Source organism: Ambystoma mexicanum, chromosome 9 (assembly GCF_040938575.1).
Source record: "Ambystoma mexicanum isolate Mex_15411 chromosome 9, UKY_AmexF1_1, whole genome shotgun sequence".
Lineage (NCBI taxonomy): Eukaryota > Metazoa > Chordata > Amphibia > Caudata > Ambystomatidae > Ambystoma > Ambystoma mexicanum.
Genome location: NC_090931.1, coordinates 225,571,754 through 225,594,325, shown reverse-complemented (window position 1 = coordinate 225,594,325; position 22,572 = coordinate 225,571,754). Strand labels below are relative to the sequence as shown.

The window sequence follows — 22,572 nt, the reverse complement described above, 5'->3', positions numbered from 1 at the left end:
GGAAGGGAGGGGAGAGTGGGAAGGAAATGGAAACAGACAGGCGACTACCGTGCTAGGACTGATGACATTTCTGGTGGCGCCGGAGAAAACAAAAGGTGAGGGAGAGGGGTGCCGAAAGGGAGGGAAGGAACAAAACAAGCGACTATCGTACTAGGCCTGACGACATTTCAGATAGTGCTGGAGGGGTGGGGAGACAAGTAAGGGGTGGCGGGAGGAGACAGACGAGGTTGCTAAGATACTAGGTCCAGGGACACATCTGATAGAGTAAGTGCATAGAAGAAAGTAATGGGAGGAGGAGGAGGGGAGGAGATAGGAAAAGAAGAGAACAGTGAGTAAGCAGTCAAAAAGAGTGGAAAGCAAGAGGGGAGAGAAAATACAATTGCAGAAGTCAGTAGAAACACATCATTTTGCAAGCCTGGATACAAAATGAAGATGGGAACAGCATGATGTAGGGCCACCATGAGAAAGGGTGATGCACTGTGAATCAATGAAGTCCATAAAAGTCAAATCCAGCATTGGCCACAAGACTGTGATGGTGAAACCCAAATGTATCAGAAAGGAAAAGTGACAGAAGCTCAATTACCCCTCTTTTTGTCCTCCTTGCAAAAGGGTCAGGGACCAAGGGATTTTAGATAGAAATCTTCCTTATCTATCTAGGGGTTGCATAGAAACATATCATTGTCCAGAGAGCATTCAAAGTACAAAACATGATATTTTAATAGATTAAATTACACACTTCTATAAATGGTCGGTGCTTTCCACAAGGCACCTCCAGACTTTAGTAACAAATTAGAACACATAAAGTTAAAAAGTCCACCACAACCACACACGTATTCTATTCGTGGCGTCTAGGGTTAGTAAAGTGACAGTTTTTATGAAACACCTTTCTATAAAAGCGATTGTTTAAATTTCTGATTCTGTTCGGGGAAACCAAGGCATTAAATCCGCAGCGTGAGAATTGTAACGCTGCAACAAAAGGCACATCTATTTTTGTGTCAGGATGTCTACATATGTTTCGGCAACAATTTGCATCAACACCATCCCTGGTGTTCTGCTGTTTTAGTTGTAGCCCTCTTCAGGACAGGATGCTGTTTTTTAGGTTGATATAAATTCAAAGAACCCCCAGGTGTTCACTTTATTTTCCGATGCTGCAAAGAATGGAAAGATGGAATTCGTGTTAGTGTTTGGTCTGGAATACAGTGTAAAAACTCTTCTGGTGAAAGTTCATGCGACATGGATACTCCATTTTCCACATTTACCATTGGCACTGACCTTTCTATGCTTTTATGGTCGGACTCAAGTTTTTGATTTTTGTTGTAGAAGACAGTGAAGTCACTCCTTATTTTCTGTGTATCTTCATGTTCTAAATTCCTCCTTTAGTATTTCGGCTGTAAACCAATTTTAGTCTTTGTGTCGAGATACTTCAAACGTTAGACCTAAAAAACAAGTTTCATATATTGGTTTTTAGTGTAACATTATTGACGTGTTTTTCTTCCAGAGTGCATAGTTGATTAAGCCGGCTCCCCGCGCAAACACTGAAAGGTGCAGTACTATGAACAAAGAAGACTGACCTGCGGAACAACTCAAAAGGTAAATGACTCACTCTCCCGTGACCAGCTGTTCTTTCCACTGTAAAGAAATAACCCACCGATTAAGCCGGCTCCCCGCGCAAACACTGAGAGGTGCAATACTATGAACAAAGAAGACTGACCTGCGGAACAACTCAAAAGGTAAATGACTCACTCTCCCGTGACCCGCTGTTCTTTCCACTGTAAAGAAATAACCGCAGAATTCCGCGGGTAAGCGAAAATCAAGATACTGTAGTCAACATGGAGTACATGGCTAAAATAACGTTGGGTCTGTCTCCACAGGTTAACTAAACAAAAGAAACAGACGATACCTTTTCAATACTATTTATAGCAGAAACGTGCAGCGGTTATAAGAGTCAGCGCGTAATCGAAATCAGAGTACCTATATATCAAATTACCAGGCCAGCAAAGAAAGCAATCAACTATGCACTCTGGAAGAAAAACACGTCAATAATGTTACACTAAAAACCAATATATGAAACTTGTTTTTTAGGTCTAAAGTTTGAAGTATCTCGACACAAAGACTAAAATTGGTTTACAGCCGAAATACTAAAGGAGGAATTTAGAACATGAAGATACACAGAAAATAAGGAGTGACTTCACTGTCTTCTACAACAAAAATCAAAAACTTGAGTCCGACCATAAAAGCATAGAAAGGTCAGTGCCAATGGTAAATGTGGAAAATGGAGTATCCATGTCGCATGAACTTTCACCAGAAGAGTTTTTACACTGTATTCCAGACCAAACACTAACACGAATTCCATCTTTCCATTCTTTGCAGCATCGGAAAATAAAGTGAACACTTGGGGGTTCTTTGAATTTATATCAACCTAAAAAACAGCATCCTGTCCTGAAGAGGGCCACAACTAAAACAGCAGAACACCAGGGATGGTGTTGATGCAAATTGTTGCCGAAACATATGTAGACATCCTGACACAAAAATAGATGTGCCTTTTGTTGCAGCGTTACAATTCTCACGCTGCGGATTTAATGCCTTGGTTTCCCCGAACAGAATCAGAAATTTAAACAATCGCTTTTGTAGAAAGGTGTTTCATAAAAACTGTCACTTTACTAACCCTAGACACCACGAATAGAATACGTGTGTGGTTGTGCTGGACTTTTTAACTTTATGTGTTCTAATTTGTTACTAAAGTCTGGAGGTGCCTTGTGGAAAGCACCGACCATTTATAGAAGTGTGTAATTTAATCTATTAAAATATCATGTTTTGTACTTTGAATGCTCTCTGGACAATGATATGTTTCTATGCGACCCCTAGATAGATAAGGAAGATTTCTATCTAAAATCCCTTGGTCCCTGACCCTTTTGCAAGGAGGACAAAAAGAGGGGTAATTGAGCTTTTGTCACTTTTCCTTTCAGTATCTAGTCCCGTTGTTAGCTCAATCCCCCTAAAACAAAAAATAGGGACTCACCCTTTGTGTATACACACCAAATGTATCAGGACAGACTCCTGCAGAAGTAGGCTGGAGGGGGACAGAGCAGAGTAAAAGAATCAAGCAAAACAGGCAACACCTGTGTGCGAGAAGGGCAGGGCTCAAGAAAACATCACAGGGGGACCAGATGGGTGGGGATGACCTGTGGGGACAGAGGGAGTAAACACATGTTGGTGCATGCTTACCTGCTGTCTGAGCAGGGGTTCGGGCTCTGGATGCTCCTGGTCCAAACAGGTCCAAACAGGAATTTCCTTTTTCTTTGTCTGCACTTCACTTCATACGCCCGGGTGGGAGACGCCCTTGATCTAAGAGTTAAGAGCACGAAAGGAAGAGGCAGGGCTAAGAAGGTGGGTGGTGCATAGGCCAGGTGACCAAGGTCCATCTAGTAGAATTATTGGAAAAGATAATAGGGGATTGGTAGAGATAAGGATGCAAGCAGAAAGAGGTAGAGATGGAGGTGAGGGGAAGAGAAATGCAGGAATGGTGGTATAGGGAGAGGAGAGATAGTGGCGGAAGTGAGAGAACACTAGATGATTATTAGACAATCAGAGTAGAGGTGAAAAGGAAACTGGAAAAGATGATGGTGAGAGTCAGAGGAGGTAAAGCTTGAGGTTAGAGAATGGAAAATGTAGAGACAGAGGTCAGTTGAAAGTAGACTTGACCTAACAGCTTGTGAAATGGTGCATCACAAATGCACAATGAAACTGTGCTGTGGTGTCACTTTTGCATGGTGCAGCTTTTCATGTCCACTAGGCTTAGTCTGCCTCCTGGTCCCAACATTTCACATTACATGAACACAGCTTTATAAGTACCTATTTACAGCCCCTCTTGCACTACTCCTGTTGATGGTAGGACCACAACCTATAAGCTTATACATGGCATAAGGTTGGCACTACCAAGTCATTTGATGCTGCTGTCAACGCACTGGTATGGAGGATGGTATATGTGACATACAATGGATGCACCTGGGCATATGAGTCTTCACAAAGCACATGATGGAAGTACTTGTGCAGATGAGGCTGCAGTAGGCATATGTCGGCTTTTCATTAACATTGGTGGATGTGCCTGGGCACACAGGAATGTCCCTTGAAAAGTAGGTTTCACCTTGGGTGTTTCATGATCTCTTTGGGTCTAGGAGACTAGGGCAACATAGGCCCTATTACGAGCATGGTGGTAGCCATGGAGCAATTAGCTCCATGGCTGCCTCCCATACCGTTACCATGTCCGATTTGGTGCAATGGGGACTTACCGGTCTAGTCCGACCCTGGCGGACCGGTAAGTCCCCATTGCACCAACCATTCCCCATTCCCATTTGAGCCCCCATTGGGCTCAATGGGAATGGGGAGGGCACAAATAACGGGCTCACGAATGGCAAGCCCGTTATTTGCACCCCGGTCCCTTAACGGGACCCATAAGGGACGTGTGGTCCGACCACACGTTCCTTACGGTCCCTGCCAAGGGACCTCGGAATAGGGTGGTAGGGGATTACCGGCACCGGTCTCCTTACCGGTGCCCGATATCCCCTACCGCCAGACTCGGAATGAGGGCCATAGAAAGCTAACTCTTTTCTCCCAATACGCCTCGAACAACAATCTGAGTGTGAATGGACAGAAATCGAAGGTAAGGATCTTCACTACTAGTAGAAGTCCAAAAACATATAACTGGACGGTTGGTGCTCAGCCCCCAAAAAGAGTTCATTCTATGAGGTATCCGGGCTACAATATGATGAACTCAAACTCACTTGTAGTAAGGAAAACCTTTTTGAAGGGGAAATGTACCCCTTTACTTACTACGATGCAAAGAGTCTATTCACAGCTGTGTAGATAATCCCTCCTGCCTTTGGTGAAATGTTACTTACTCATGGTTACACCTATCGTTCCACATGGGTTGGATATCACGCTTGCTGATTTGGGCCCCTACTTGAACTCCTTGCAGGCTATGCTTTGGAAGAAAACTTTGGGGTTGTCAAACTATGTTCCAAATGCCGTCATCGGGCATGAGTTTGGGTTAATTGAAATGGCAAGAAGGGCTGTGTGGAGGAAGTTGTCTGAGTTTGCAACAGGTGTATCTCCTCCAGACAACTCCCTCTACCAGGCGCTTTGCAAAAACACAATTCTGGCAGCGGCCGTATCCGTGAATGAATGCAGGGTGTACATGTGTAGAAACCTTCAGTTGTTTGGTGCCTCTTGCGAAGAATTGAGAAATTACACCTAATGCTGTGAAAAAGCAAATGTTCATTAATGACTGGGCGGAAACAGTAGATTTGTTGCCAACATGCGGACTGCACGGCGAATATGCCAAATTCCTGATGAAGAGAACTGAACTTCTAAAGTATGTGCTTATTTTTCCTTGTCCTGAAGTACATGGTTCCGCTTAAATCAGTTTCTAACTCTGGAACGAAAAAGTAAATGGGGCTAAGCATGTCAAGATTCGTACTGTAGGGTTTGTGAGGGGAGCCGCTTCAAGGAACCATTGAAGCATCTGCTCTTGGAGTGTTCTGGTCTAAGGACTGTAGAGCTCGGAATTTGGGTTCGGAACTGTTGAGTGATGTACTTTGGGTTAAATTGACGTGGGGAGACAACATGTTTAATTTTAGCATTACATGCATTTTTAAAAATTGTATTATGTAATTTGGGAACTATTTGAACTCTTTTAGTAAATGAAATGTTGAATTATAGTGCAAGATGAAATGTGATGGAACTTGTTTTTTTAACTTTGTGAAAGGTAAATAAACTTTTATAAGCTAAAACACAATAAAAAAAAGCATAGGAGACTTGTCTTTGCACAGCACGCACAAGGCTCTAGCTAGCAGACACGACATAGGAGACTGCACATGGGCAAAAGTAACTCTAGTGGGACGAGAGACCATACCCAGCCACAGGAGGGTTCGGCTGTGCACTTCACTAGTAATTGGGCACACAAGGCTGTGCTCTTGAACGCACCACTTGCCACTTAATAGACATTTGATAACTTTGAAAGCCTTTCACCTGCCAAAGTGTTTTCTCAATGAGTTCATTGTATTTAAGATCTTGGCACTTTTTTCCTTTACTTCAGCAAAGTCACTCCCTTTGCTGTGATCAGGGTCAAAGGTCAAGTGACATCACATGCTATGGTGTTAGCTGGGGGTCAAAGGCCGGTGATTTCTCTTTCGCTACCCTCTGGCATTTTGCTCAATTGACAGAATTTCATGAACTCTATGGCAAAGGAAATGCCTTTCTATTTCACTATGCAAACGTTGTGTTGTCATGAGGTATATCTCTAACAATAATTTGTTATTTATGTAGCACCCTCAAAAAAACACTGTACATTCAGCAGTTTTATTAAACAGTATTTTTTACAAAGTCAAAGTTGATGCTTCTTTAACAAGCTTGAGAGACTGAGATTACCTTGTTGGGATTTGAACCTGCGACCTGCACGTTACACACACATCTTACCCGCTGAGATATCCTATCAACAATTCCAACACGGACTCCCAAGTGCACCTTTTTGACAAGCTCTCCAGACAATCGCATGGACTGCACCACAGAAGAAAATAAGCCGATGCAAACTGGGGGGAGGGCAAAAGAACCAATAGCCATTTTCAGGGCGGAGGAATCCGTGTGCAACATGCAGATCACAATTCGAACAAAGGTCAACTCAAACTCTGATTTTTGTAAGATTCACTAAATGAATACCTTTAGGTCAAACAACAGTAACAGCTTTTACTCCAGAGTTTCATCACTTTTTACAAACTAACAATTGTGTTACTATATCTTAATCAGGATAACCTTCCTTCTAATTAACTCAAATTTCCAGACACGTGCATCAGGATATTTAACCTGCTTCCTTCCTTCCTGAACTCTCAGAGCCAGAAAAAAAAGTCTCCTAATGTTAAATATTGCAAATGAGGGCTTTTTGCGGTTAATATAACCTTATAGATTGAGAGAGGGAGCATTATTGCGGGATAATGACCTGCCACCAAGTCTTGGCCCAAGGTGAAGGCAAGGGACATAGGTTGGGGAAGGGTCATTATCCCGAGCAATAAGGACCCCTCCCCAAGTCTAAAAGGCTACTAGCCGTGGTGGTGGTGGCAAATCCTGTTTTGCTGGTAAAGTAAAACACGTTTGTTTTGTAATTAGAACGTGAATCGACAAACCCACAACAAGTTTGTCTTCATAAATTAAGCATTTCAATGGTAAACTTGGTTAAACTGGAGAGGGTTTAACATGAGTTTGCATTAGGGGCTGTGCAAAAAAAAGTAAACAGTTTCCCTATAAGAAAGTGAAAGCATTTCCCCAAGTTTTAGCTTTTTCTGCTGTGTGTTAAATACGATGTTGCAGTGAAAAGAAAAACAGGCCCTCCACTCTTGTTGAAAGACATTTTGCCTGGAAATTACACTATTGTTTCTCTCTCTGCTTTTGAAGACAGGGGGCCTGATTTACAAAAGCATTTGACAATGGCAAAATCCCATTGAAAAAGGCTTTCTAAATCAGTCCCAGAATGTTCAGCATGTAGTCAATACAAGAAGTTATGGACTGCACTCTGAACATTGTGATTGGCTGAGAGGAAGTCCATAATAATAAAGAGTATCCGTTTCGAATTCCCAACCTTAATGCAACGGGAAGAATTAATATTTCAAGGCTAAAAGATGAAAGAAAATTCATATCAATCTGACTGTTAAGGGCCTGAAAATCAGGACTGGGATTTCTAGAGGAAGCCTTCGTGGCAATGTGCACACATCCTTTGCATGGAGCACTCTGGGCACTTTCCTGACACTGCTTGCTGCTATAATGAAAAGCATTGGTAAATAAATGGATTGTGAGTTGCCATGGCATAGTCATTGACCATGCACTGACATAATAATACTATTGGCCCATAAGATATGGTGTTAGTACCTGCTCATTTTTATGGCAGTACTTAGCTAATGCATATACAAGAACCGAAACTGTTGGCTTTGCCAGATCCTTTTTAACGGACTACAGTCACTTTTTTATGACATTTTTTAAGGCATGCAAAGCTGATTTAAACTACAATGAACCATTAACTTTCAGAAGACTGCTAAGAAATAAAAACCACCCCCCTTAACAGCACAGGGCAAACTAAAAGAGGTCCCAGAGGTGGTGGGGCAGTTGGACTGTTAGGATCAGGAGGTGAGTGGGAAAGGTCATGGGGCTGTCACGGCCATAGGTGTCAATGGGCCCAGTTTATGGAATATTTGCCCGGTTCAAAGGGACTTTGCCCTGCCAACACAAACCCTGATTCATGGAACTCATTTTTGCAGTACAAAATGAACTTTGCACTGACTTCGCCCTGCAAAAATACACTTTGCACAGTTCCATGAATCAGGGTTTGTGTCTGCAGTGCAACGTTACTTTTTAGCAGTGCAAAGTCACTTCGAACCGTGCAAAAAATCCATGAATCGGGCCCAATGTGTAGGCAAAGAGCCAAATAACACATCTCAGGCTGTGAGTCCCTCCTGACATATCATCTGTCTCCGGTCTTCACGTCCCGTGACACTAGTGTGGCTTATAAACATCGCTTGCACCAGTTAATAGCCCAGTCTGGCAATCAACGCAAGCCCCATCCCCGTTAACTAGAAACCTAAACATAAACCCTCACACCAGAAATTGATACAGACAACTATTGGCCTTCCTCCTCTCCATACCCGCGCTGGCACGCTCCACTTACAGCATAAACAGCTAATCACATTTATATCACTGCATGTGGCCCACTAACCAGCAAGCTACGCACAGAAACACAGGAACACTGGAAGAAAGGAGCTTCACCGAGATGTCTACGCAGCAGCCTTCAAAGGAATAATCTGTAAGGTATTAACGAGTCCTCCCTTGCCAGTATATGTAACAACTGCCTTGTTATACTAGTCCCACGCTTAGAGGTTAGATTCCTGCACGAAGCTCGAAATAGAAACATAATTTAATTGAATGTTCTCATTTTAAAAGATTAATAATACATAATTTGGCCTTTATACAGCGCTAGGAACCTTCAGGCATCTGAGCACTGCTTATTATTACCCAAGGTGTGTGGTGCTCATCTGTTGACCTCGGAGGAACCTGCATCAGCAGGCTCTGCACGAATGTCAAAGCGAGCGCTCTACTCGCTGTGCTATCGGACCACCATTCATTAACTCCATCACTAATACAGTGAATAACTCCCTTATTAATGCATCTATGCCCTGCCTTATTATTACATATGATGACCCTCTTTGTGTTTCTCTGCCCTGTTGGAAATAGATTTCAAATGATGCATGAGGTGAGAGCAAAATAAGCACTTCAAAGGTACAAGGGTGCAGCTTCCACTCCCTCACTCCCTCCGAGAGGATAGCTCAGGAAGCAAAACAATGGGCAACACAGGTTTGAGTCCAGGTCCTGCGCTTAGAGACCGGCCTCCAGAGTTAAGGATGTTGTCGTGTTAGAAACGATTACTTAATTATTCATGGCCCACTCTGCATTCTCTCTGCAGGGCACCTCCACTCAGAGATGCACGTGCTTCTTTGTCGTGATTGGCTAAATGATGTATTTCCATAAAAGGCTTATTGATGGTGCAAGCAGCTCCGGTGGATGCTGATTGATCACCAATTGGGAATAACATTTGTGATGTTACCTTCTACTAAATGTCCTTTGTAAAGCACTCGTAGGCAAGGGAAGAGCCTTGCCGCTCTGTGGGGAACCTGGTTAGGCAGTGGGCACGGTTCTGGACTTCCAGAATACTGAAGACCGTGAAAGAAAGAGGGTGGTAGTCTAGTCTATTCTGCACAGAGGTGCCAACCCCCTCATCTGCCCATTCCCCTCAATTCCATTCCTTTCACCCAGCAGTGAGCCGATGAAAGGAAGGAGGCAGACGCTGAAAGAATTCTCTGCAGCAGGAAATTCACCGACCACACTATCCTTTGCTCATTTCTCCACTTGCATATAGGGCCATGCGTTCCATGTCTGTGTTTTATACCAGTGGTATTTTCCCTTAACCCATAAAATTTCCCCCGGGCGCTTCCACACTTAAAATGTGGCGCTAACTGAGTGAGTTGTTGATCTACGCCGCTATGGCAAAACTCCATGTCGATGATTCGCAGAGAAGCTGCTATAAGTAGCTCCGTCTTATTCCTGCCCACCGTACGACTGATGGTGTTTAGTTACTCACAGTGACTCTATGTGCCTCCTTTTACTTTGGTTGTGCGTTTGTATGGTTCATCTTTTCGTGGTTTGCTGGATATACTAATTTGTAGCCTTTTTTGGTGCATTCTTTTCTTATTGTGTTACTTTCTTAGACCTTGATGTATCTTTTGTTCTTGTTTTTTGTACCTTTCTGCCTTCCACTGGCCTAGTTCATGTTTGGATGCTGTATCTTTCATTATTTATTTCTTGTTGTGTGTTTTATGTCTTGTTGTTTGTGCTATGTCTGCACTACTATGATGCAGGCCTGTGATTATGCACTATATAAATAAATATAAATAAAATGTGTTATAGTGCCTGTTTGCCTCCGGGCCCAATCGCTTAACAAGTAAAACTAAACTAATAGCCCTCTCGGGATATTATTATTATAATAATTATTATTATTATTATTATTATTATTATTATTATTAATAGAGTATTTATTGAGAGCGGACCTACCTTCGGAAAGCAACAGAGCACTTTACGATCATAGAGGGAACAATAAGGTTAGTGAGCATATTTATTTATTTATTTATTCTTTATACAGCGCAAAACAGCAAGCCCGGAGGAATCAGGGCATTCACAAAGAAACAAGGGAGAGGGAATCTAGCTAAAGGGGACAGAGGATCAGCTATGGATCTACAATTCACCAGGCAAGGAAACAGTGGGCATCAGATCACCCAGTCTAAGGAAAGGTGGGGAGTGGGCATTTTATGGGCCTAGGTGGTAGAGAGGAACGATTCCTTGAAGGCAGGGTCTTGAGATACTTCTTGAACTGTAGTAGCGAGGGGGCGAGTTGGATGTTGATGGGAGGAGGTTCCAGAGTCTTGAAGCATAGACAGAGAAAGTCTCTCTTCTGGTTCTGGATTTAAGTCAAGGGTGAGTCATAGTAACTTCTTTGCCAATCGCCCTCTATTGTGGTTGTTGAAATTACATACACAGTGCTAATGTGAGTGATTCAGTAGTACACATCTAACTTTGTTTTACTGCCAGACTTTAATTATACATTTTCGTTGTCGAGAGGTTTGGCATTTCCCCAAGAAGATTTAAAAAAGTTAATAAGACAATGTAGAACAATTAGCGCAATAATTACCTTCTGCTTTGTCCCTACAGCATGAGAAACTGGTGTGGCAGAATGAAGTGAGAGCCAGGCCACTGTTTGCTGGTGAGATCATCAATACATTGCAACAATATGCTTCTGGTAGCCGTAAAGGGGAAGAAGCCAATAGTGGCTCTGGTCATCATCACCTGCATCCTTCTAACGTATTACAGTCTACAAACATATCCCTTCTTTTCAAAGGTATTTATGTGTTCATCTTGTTTCATTTGATCTGAGCGTATATGGATTCAATGCATATCTGCACAATGTACTAGTTATATCTAACCTCTCACAGTCACCTTTACTATTGTTGTAAATGCTCCAAGCAGTGCTGGAAATGGGATAACAATTCTCTCTGATCCATTGATTGTGATGGTGGGTGTGAAGTTTGGTAGAAGGTGTAAAAACACAGGAGTAAAATAAGAGAGATGGCTTCAAATGTACAGAAATCACAGAATAAACCAACCTGACAATACAATTGAGCAACAAGATTATGATTCCTGCTCTATATAGCACATCCTGAATGAAACCTTTCAATCACCAGCATGCAGATTAATGTAAACCTAAACAAACTGTCTCAAATAGCCTCTTGACCAGGAATTAATATCAACAAAATTCCTTGGTTATAAATGTATCTCTGAGTCATCCACCACTACGACAGAAGAAATCTATTGTGCGGGTGTAAGCTGAGGCCATCTGTCTCCATGTGAATTTATCTTTAAGTTATGTGACAACCTGAACTCTAAAGGTCTGTCTCTTGTTTTACCATCTTTGCAGTTGTCAGAACTTTTCATCTCTTCAGAAATCTCGCCTTTCTGAAATCTAAATGCCCACCACTGGGAAGAGACTGCACAGGCTTACAGGCAAACTAGAGGGCAGGAGATTTGAGTAAGGTCAGTCATACACCCTGATGCTCTCCAGCCTTGCCAGCCTTAGAGAGGCACCAGACTGCCGTTATATTTCACAATATCCCCACATGTCAGCACTCAAACGATTAGACCCGGCAGCTTCTAAATGCCTCCATCTTGCCCTGGCCTTCCATATGCCCTCATCCAGTCCTGACCTCCAGGTTGATAAAGTCACCTGCATTCTCATCCAAGCTTAGATGTACTTTCAGGCCATACCTGTTTTCCATCCGTTAGTGCAAATTAAATAATTAAATATGGCATGAAGGCATCTATTTAGGGGCAGCTTCACCTGCAGGATGGAAAGTGCTGGTGTCTCTGCAGTGCAGCAGAGCAGGAAGGAACAATGGCCTGCCACAGAAAGCTCTTTAAACCTGCCAGGCTTCCTGAGTATCCCGCGGCCAATTGGGGAAGGCGGAAATAGGGTGGCGAGGGGAGGGAGAAGTGAACAGGATGGGTGCAGGGGCATTGAGAAAGCACTCACAGTGCTAATTAAATAATTAAATATGGCATGAAGGCATCTATTTAGGGGCAGCCTCACCTGCAGGATGGAAAGTGCTGGTGTCTCTGCGGTGCAGCAGAGCAGGAAGGAACAATGGCCTGCCACGGCAAGCTCTTTAAATCTGCCCGGCTTCCTAAGTATCCAGCGGCCAATCAGGGGAGGTAGAAACAGGGCAGCAAGGGGAAGGAGGAAGAAGGTCACACAGATAGGGGCAGGGACAGAGGAACATTTTATTTAATATGACAGATAATGGTAGCATGAATGCCCCTCTGATGAGCCAAATGTATGTAGACTCAGTAAGTACCGCTATAGTGCTTCAATGGATTAAAAATAATGGTTGTGACCTATATGAGAAAACACTTACAATGGTGGAACTAAAACGCTACCTATATGGATTGACAGGGTGGTACTAAAGCACCATATATGCAACAAAGACTTCTTCTGCCTTCACAATGGTTATTATTGCCTCGCTCTGTGCTCCTAAAGTGCCACAGATGAGTCAAAACTACCAAAATAATAACAGATAAAAGCCATGTCTTAAAAGTCTTAACAGACTTGACCATGACTTTTATTTGTTCTTAATTTGCTAGTTATGACTCATCGGTGGCACTTTAGCATCACCAAGGGAAACAATAATAGCCATGAAAATCTCTGCCACTCCTTACCGTATTGTGCAAGGGGCCCCAACATTTGGTGTTACGCCATTCATTCGACTGATTTGAATTTACACAATTGTGTTGAATGGAACTCGTATCTGCAGAAAGCACACACACGTGGGAATAGTTGTAGTGAAGGCTAAGCAGCCACCTTTGCATAACAATAACACATATTGCTCGCATTTCTCCTGCTGCTGCAACGAAGCAGCGATTCTTTTCCCCTTACATTTAATTCTAGGAAATGTTTCTGGTTAGAGAAGAGAACATGCACCCCACATAGGCTGGCTTTGCAGTATATAACACAGGCTTTTTCTGAAAAGGAATGAGAAACAAAAAGGACCCAGTGGGAGTTAAGCAGCTTGACATGTTGCTTTTATTTATTTTCCCAAACTCGTAATGAGGCCCCTTGTCTTTTACTTACCATAATGGAAATGACCAGAGCCACATTGTTCACCGGCCACACTGGGCAGAAGCGGGAGAATATGGCCAGAATTAGGTAATCCATGGGTCTACCCTGCTCCTGGGCAGTGGTGGTGGCTGTGGAGGATGCCCTGGTCAGAATGACCATGGAGGGCGAGAGCAAAGCTGACTCGAGCTGACCGACAGACACTGACTTGTAAGGCATGCCGTGGCCGTTCTGGTCCATGTCCATAGACATCTTGCTGGACGTGGTGACCGAGAAGGATTTCTTCAGACCATTCTCATCTGGTTAGCAGTTTCTCTATTTGTTTGGCCACCAAACCAGTGTAGTAGAAACTCAGCCTGAGCTACATCATAATATAATTCGAAATCAGGCAGTGCCAAGCCACCCTCATCTATGGGTGCTACAAGTTTATCTCAAGAGATCCTGGCTTGTTCCCCATCCCATATTAGCTGTAGTACCACGCCCTTACCTCCCGGAAGTACTCCTAGTCAGACTTTGAAAAACACATATAAGAACCGAGGTAATAACACTATTTTAATCAATGAAATTCTCCCTTAAAAATTAAGGTAACAATCTTTCCACCTGTCTACCTCCTTCCCAGAGCTCTCTGTTAGTTGTGAACATATAAATCTTGCAGGGTTCTAGTAATGTGTAATACCAAATAGCGAGTGTAATCCTCCTGCCATAAGAACCCCCATCCATCTGGATATGGGGTGACACAGCTCGTCAGTGGGAAGAGGACCGACTTGGTTGGATTGATGCAAAGACCAGAGAAATCTCTGAATGTCATCACCTCCCCATGATCAGGTCTAAATTATTTTTGGGGTCAGCAACAAAGAGTACCATGTTGTCTGCATAATGGGGGAGGGGCACCACCCTGTGTGTGAACATCTGCACTCCCTGATCATCTCAGCCATTGGTTCTATTGCTAGTGCAAACAGCAGCTTTGACAATGGTCATCCCTGTCGTGTGCCCCTTTCTAGTCCTATTTTGGATGTAAATTGACCCTTCATGTGAACCTTGGCACACGACTGAGTGTACAGTAGTGTATCCATCGCAATGAACTGCTCCCCCCACCCTTTTCTGCGCAACACGGCCATCAGGAAGGGCCACTCCACTTAGTCAAATGCCTTCGTAGCATCCAGGAGTGCAGCCACTACATGGCAATCCTGTTGTATTGCAGCAATCAGCCCAAACATCCTTCACAGGCCAAAAGAGGTGGAATGTCCTGGTATAAACCTAGACTGGTCTGCCATCACCAATTTATGCATTAGCAGTGCCAATCTGGAGGCCAATATTTTTGCCAAATTGTTGTTGTCTAAATTAATGAGGTATATTGGCCGATTATAGCGCAGTCATCTGCCTGTTTCCCTGATTTAAGCAGCACCACCATCACAGCCTCCCTTAGAGAATCCAGTAGGTGGCCCTCCCTCAGGCTATGATGATACATTTGCAATAGGTAAGTTGCTAGTTTCTGGGCATACGATTTATAGAACTCGACAGTGTAACCACCCGGCCCAGGGGCTTTCCCAGTTGGGAGCAATGTTATTGCAGAGAGCAATTCGGTGTCCAGACATTTGGTTGAATGAAAACTGGTCGAAAGACATTTGGTCGACGCAATTTGGTCGAAAACCAAATGGTCGAATTTTTTTTTTATTTATATATATATATATATATATATATATATATATATATATATATATATATATATATTTTTCAGGTTTTTGTTTTAAAAAAAAGGGGGTTTTAGAAAAAAAGGGTATTGGGGGGGACCCCTCCAAAAAAAAAGGGGTGAAAATAAAAAAATAAAATATTCAACCATTTCGTTTTCGACCAAATTGGTTCGACCATCTGTCTAGTCGACCACTTTTTTTCGACCAAATGTCTGGTAACCGAGCAATTCCCCCAATGACACTGGCCGACCCAACCAATCCCTTTTCTCTTCCGAGCACAAATATAAGGCCACTTGGTTTAAGTAGTTATTTATTTCTTGTGGGGAGACCGGACAGTCGAGAAGAGTAGAGTTGGTTGTAGATCTACAGAATTCCTGGACTATGAGTCTTCAAATTTTTCCTCCCCCTATGCATCTCTTATCGACATTACTCAATTTTTAGAATCATCTGGTTTGGTGATCTGTGCCAATAGACTGCCCGAGCATTGTCCCTCCCCGTACTGCCTTACTGCCTCTTTTCTCTGGATAAATTTTACCTCCCCGTTTGCCAGCTCATTAAAGGTATGCAGTTGTTTTTTATCTCGGCAAGCTCTGCATATGTGGGGTCCCCAGTCCCCGACTGTATGTACGTATGCAAGACTCTGTGTCTGAGAGGTCATTACAAATCTGTTTCAGCACCGCTGTTTCTCTTGAAATGCACTCCCCTCTTGGCACACATTTGAAACACTCCCACAGTTTTGCAGCAGACTCTTCTGACCCTTCGTTGATCCGGAAGAAAGCATCTATGGCTTTTGGCAAAGAATCCCGAACACCCCATCTGATAACCTTTCACTCTTGAATACCCACAGGGCCCTTCTCCTGCTCCGTCCTGGCAGTACTGTAGTCAACAATACCAGAGTATGATCTAAAATGTATGCACCTGGATTGAGACCTCTGTGAGTCCTCCCCACCAGTGTGCAGAAAACCAAAAAGAAATCCAGCCTTGATGCTGAATTATGAACTGAGGTGTAAGACGTGTAACCTCTGTACCCTGAATTCCTAATCCACCAGATGTCACTGACCTCCCAGGCCCAGCACATGTCCTGTAGTTTACTTTTGATCTTCGAAGTGAGGTGGCGAATTACCCTTGTACAATCCATGTTGGGATCCATGACTGAGTTGAAATCCCCAGCCCAATAATTTCCCCGGGTGGTAACCCTGCCCATTGTTGCCCAATCCACTCTAATGATTCAGTCGATTCCAAATTCAGGCCATAGTAGTTGACTAGGGTGTACCACTGGCCCTGGATGGTACCTTGCACCACTAGACCCCTTCCCTGCTGATCTTTGACCATTTTGCACATTCAAAACCCTACTGAGTTATGCAAGAGAATGCACACTCTCCTGGAGTATGACGAGTAAGAGGAAAAATAGCGGTGGAACCCCGAAACTCCACCCAAACCTTGATTCCCCACCCGGTGTCAGATGTGTTTCTTGCAGGAATGCCACTCCCACCTGGTGCCTTTGCATATACATTAATTCTTTCTGACACTTAAGCGGGCAGTTCAGGCCCCTCAAAATCCAGGGGATACACCTAAGCAACCCCATCATCCAACCTCCATTTGGTGGTTTATCTCAGGAGAAAGGGTTTTGAGTGTTGTCTGCATACCATAAATCCATGCCACGCCTTGGGAACAGTGCAACCACCAATGCTTTTGTGCTGACATGCCACTTCCTGCTAGTTCAGCACCACACCCACCCCCTCTGTAACCCCAACTTGTCCATCCCAGTGTCCACCCTTTTTGGCCTCAACTTGGAAACATCCACCCCATCACCCCCACCAGCAACCCCAATTCACTAGTTTTCTTCTACGCCCCCATTCCAAACATAACTCAACAGCTCTTGCTTGGGGGCACCCCAGGGCCCAATCTCCAGGCAATACTTCAACAAAGATTGTGACCTGAACGCCATGGGTCCGTTCATTCGACCCGCTGTAGATCGGTTCCACTACTGAGTGCAGTACGTCGATGTATTATTAGTCATTGCTGTTCCCATGCCGTTATGCTCTGGGCAAAGACTCTAGAAACGTGTTTGCTTCTTCTGGGGTGTTGAAGAACAAGGTCCGCCCGTCGTGTTCCACTCTGAGCCTGGTGGGGAAAAGCATGACATACCTCATGTCTCGCGCTTCAAGCCTCCTCTTTACATCGATGAATGTCTTCCTTGAGGATTGTACCTTGTCTGAGAAGTCCGGGAATAGCCAAATGTGTGCACCTTTGTACACCAGAGAGCCTTTCTCTCTAGCTATTCACAGGGCCAGGTCCCTGTGTCAGTAATTAAATAAGCGGGCGATCAGTGGGTGCGCTGGCGCTCCCAGGACAGGTTTCCTTCCGCTCGGTATCCTGTGAGCTCTTTCCTCTATAAACACTGCCGAAAAGGCATAACCACCCAGGATGTCCCTCAGGAGTTCCTCCACCATGGTCTCCATTTTCTGCTGATCTGCTCCCTCTGGCACACCCACTATCCATAGGTTATTGCGTCTAGAGCACGTCTCCAGGTCATATTGTTTGTCCGTCAGCTCTTTTAATGCCCGCTTGATTGTCGCTAGGTCTCTGTTGGCAGTATTAGATCCATCTTCCAGAGTAAATGTTCGACCCTCGACCTCGTCCAGTCATTCCCCATGTCTGTCCAAACGCACCTGGATATGGTCGACTTTACACGTCAAGGTGACCATCTTGCTGTCAAGTGACTGGATGCTTGCCTGAACCTACCCCAATATGGACTTGATATCACCCAGAGCTCCATTGGGATCCAGCAGCAAGGGTTGCTGGGACTCCACCATTGAACATGTCTATGTTGTTGCAGTCCTGACTGGGATCTCAAAGTGCAACTTAGCTTACTGTTGTTTCCCAGATTTTTGTGATTTGGACATCTCGGCATGAAGTTTCATCCACCCCGTCAGGGAGTCCCTGGCGCGTATCAAGATCACACCCTCTGGGAGAAATGTTTGTAGGGAGTGTGGACCCCCTGATAGTGTCCTTACTTGTATGTCCCGAGTGAACACAGTAAAAGCGTCGCCACTGTCGCCTATCTCAGTTATTGTCTTTGCCAAGTTCCTGTGCCTTGACCGGGGTGCACTCCAGGTAGACCCAAGCCTTTTTTATTCAGTGTTTCCAGCAGGTCCCTCCCAAAGCAAGGCACGATGCACTTGATGTAAGACATCCAAAGGAAAGGGCCCCCGCAGTATTTGTATGCCTGCCAGGGTGATTACAACCTGTCAATGTATATTAGTTCAGCCCCCAGTCCTGCAGATCAGTAGATAGACCTGTAAGCCTCCAGGGCCCCTTCAGTTCGCTCCCACTGCAAACTGCGGCCCTGGGAGTAATTCTCTGGTTCACACCCTTGTCAGCACTAGCATGTGTCCAGACGATATGCGCCAGTGGGGAGGCTTCCCGCTGCCCGCCTCTGCAGTCTTCTCACCTGGTTCCAGGCTTGCCGGCTACTCCCAAGTGGATCGGATCACCGGAGCCTTCCTCCGCGGCCCCCACATTGAACAAGACAGGCATCCACGTTGTCCCTCTGGGAGTTGTGTAGGAGGGACATCTCCTGGCTGGTTGGTGCTATGCACCTCTCTAGTCCACTGATGCCAGTGGTTTCCACCCTGCAGATGGCTCCTCCTGCTTAAGCCGACATCGGCTCATTTAGGAGCACTCGGCTCAGGCCTCTGCTCTGTTGCCTGCTGTTTTGCCACACCGCAGCAAATCTGTGTCCTCATTTAATCCAGCCACAGGGCATTCCCACACTCGTTTTTTTGACCGGGGTGGTCCAAACAGTGTCACCCGCAGTATTTCTCACAGTAGAGCGAGGTGGCAGGTCAGGATGAAAGATAACATTCCGGATCTCTATAGGTTTGCCTGGAAGCTCACGGCCTCGCAGCCATTCTGATCAGGCTCTCTAGCACCCCCCTCCTCAATACATTGTTGTTGATGGACACCCCGCTTTCAAAGCCACAACAAACAGATCTTTGTGAGGGAAAACCACAGGGCAAACAGCATGGTGAGGGGAATAGTAAGGCATGGAGGAGAAAGGACTGTCAACAAGGAAAGCAATGCGGTGAGTCTGGAGAGAAAGCCGAAAGACGGAGAGGCGCATACGGGGTAGCCGAGTGCAAGAAACCTCAGGGGTAAGTGGAAGGAGATTCACCACTAGGGCAAGCAGCACGATAATCTGGAAGTGGAAAAGACAAAAATGGTGAAACAAGTCAGTGGGTTTGGGGTACTTGACTCTAGAGGCAAACCGAGCAGACAGGACCGTCCCCGTAAAATGTATGTCACCGGAAAGTATTTTGGGCAAGTATGGATTTGACTGTCAATGTGGATGCAGAACAGAGAAAAAATAGACAAGCCAACTCAACAGGAAATATTTGGTGAGTGCAGTGATAAATTGACTTTAAGATTCGACCTAGGTGGGAGGGACCTAATATATGTAGTTTCCCACTAGCTCCCCACATCTGGCCACTAAATGTATTCCCAGACTGCGCTCCTTCAGTTTATGATGGAGCCCCCAGCAGTGTCTCGTGTTTTGGATCATGGTTCCGGTCAGCCTTCTTCGGTCTGGGCCTTTGCTATTGGCAGTCTGAAAGGATGACCAAGCATCATTTATTTTCTCTCAGCACGTACTGTGAAGGAGAAACTCTGCACCGATGCAGAACTATTTTGTATGGTCTTTGCACCACTGCAAATGTTTTTTATTTCTTTATTTTATTGTTAATTTATAACGCGCAGGATTGGGATTCGAACCTGTGCTGCAGCGCTTGCCCCTGCGCTATCCTTCCACATTTTATCTGGGGTCATTTTTGCCCTGGGCCAAATGCTGTGTAAGATTGCAGTTGCACTGTTTCTGCAAAGATCTCCGGATCTCTAAATCACCATGTATCCCCTCCTGATTTTCTGAACCCCAGAGTGGAAGCACCGGCCCTTATGATCCATGCAACTTCAATCCTCGTGGGCACCTATTGCTGCAAGCCACGTTCTGGAGCCTACCCTCTGTAATGGAACCGCAAAATAAACGTCTGAAAATTCAAACGTACTGCATGGAAAAGTTCCCGAATGCATAGATCTGTTACTATCTGTCATTTGAAAGGGTTTGTTGCTATGGCTCACCTCGTCATTAGACATTTATCGATATTTACTGCTGTGTAATACCTACTCCCCATAGGGTCGATGCGCAGTGAGAGTAACCTTTTAAAATTGCAAAAGTGGAGACAGTACATTAAGTTCAATGCCAATATTTAAGAAAATGTACTGATATCAGAAAAGGCTAAAAAGAAATCAGCAATGAAATACTATTTCATATTAACTTGGTAAACATACAATGAAATTCATACTTGCAGCAAAAATTCACATTCATAGCCAAAAGCTCCGTAAACCCACTTCAAATGGTCTATAAATTCGCTCCAAAGTGCCCGATAAGTTGCTTTCAACTGTGTGCATTTATGATTTTCTCAGAAAGTTCTTTAAAAAAAATCTGATGATTCAAGATTCTTGCTCTTTGTCCACCTACAAGTGAGAGACGAAGGGGGAATAATCTTTACTCTGAATATAAATGGTAAAATGTGTGCATTGTCCACTTCTGCATCTTGAAAACTGCCGTAGGTTATGGTATATAAAGTTCTAATTTATATATTTGGAATGAGTGAAATGCTGTCTAATGAAGCTGTCTAACATTGTCCCAGCTCTGGTCAGATGAAGACCATATATACCAACTCAAATCAGAACACATGTCCCCACTCCTTGATCAGCAGCGCAGTTGCTCAGGGTACCATGGACTAAACCTCTGCATCAGAGAGATAAGTTATAATACTGAAGTCGATGCTCTATTGCGATTGCTGTTCTTGCAGACAACTTCAAGTTGTCTCTCATATTTAACTCAACGTCAACCTCAGGGAAGAACAGGGTCTAGTTTATGATCAATGATTCTACAGAAAAGCCATAATGTAAAGAAATCAACCCTCTACCAATAATGCTCTTCAAATCATGAAAATACTCCAGTGGCTTCAAGCAAAATGTGTCCACGAATAAAATCCCCCAATACGAGTATTGATCCACGCCCTACAAATTGTTATTTTTTTAAGGAATTCAAGAGAATGCCTTTCTCAGCTTTCTAAAAGATTTAATATAACTTTTTGCATTATTGACTAAGAGGCAATTTTCTTTATTAAGTGTATTCTCTGCCACTAGCAAATAATGAAGCCTGATGGGTGTTAGATAAAGCAAATGCTGCTGTCAGCATTGATAAGGAAATCCCCCAAGCAGGTGGAGGCACTACAGCAATGAAGAGTCAGGACACAGCTGAGAGGTAAACCAAGTTATTATTAGAGAAAGACATACAGCAGAATACAGTAATAAAGTAATACAGAATGAAAAGTGACAGGTGTCATCAGTTGTCAGATAGAGAGCTCACTCTGCTGGTGTTAGGTCAGAGCATGCCTTATATAGCCTGGCAAGTTTCCATGATGTTTGTAGACATTTGGTAATACTAGGAAGCAGACATTTGTGACAAAACTTTGCTGTTACATTGTGTAGCAAGACCAGTACGCAATTTTGAGGTACACAACTGAATACTCCTTATAGGGTGGTATTTGTACACAGCTTTGGAAAGGTACTGAGAGCTGGTGTCTGTTGGGTCCCTAAGGCAGCATTAGGTCATGGCCTACTGAGTCTGGGTGGGGTGTGCGCATGACAGGAGAGCTGGGTGTAGCAAGATGCCTCAGGATAAGCCATGGTGAAAGATCTGCGGGCTTTGCAGGGGAGGGTGATTGCTAGGAGGTATAGTATCAGGACCAGGTTCTCAATTGGGACAGTCCCCATTTTAAGAGGAGGGGTTGTGCTTCATGAGAGACACATAAGGGAGTAGACCATATAAAGATTACACAATACTTGTGACAGCACATTCATTCTTGTTTCAGACAGCCCCTGTCAGCTCCCTCCCTGACGAATCCCCTTGTTTCTTTTTAGCTTATGATGTCTTTATGTAGGGCAGTCAATACATGGAGAGAACAAGGAGAACAGACTTCCCCTCCCTTTTCACACCTTTAGTAAGCTTGCACTATGACACATTGTGCTATAATTTGATGATTCATCTGCACATTCACC

General features: G+C 44.1%; 1 protein-coding gene across 1 annotated transcript in view; it reads left to right on the top strand.

Moving 5' to 3' along the window:
• The first annotated feature begins 11,306 nt into the window (after window positions 1–11,306).
• LOC138489622 (NXPE family member 1-like) overlaps window positions 11,307–22,572 on the top strand; it is an 88,385-nt gene continuing 77,119 nt past the window's right edge. Inside the window, exon 1 of the mRNA XM_069617318.1 lies at window positions 11,307–11,485. Within this exon, the coding sequence (XP_069473419.1) occupies window positions 11,378–11,485 (108 nt within the window). The 5' untranslated portion in view covers window positions 11,307–11,377. The remainder of the gene's footprint in view (window positions 11,486–22,572) is intronic.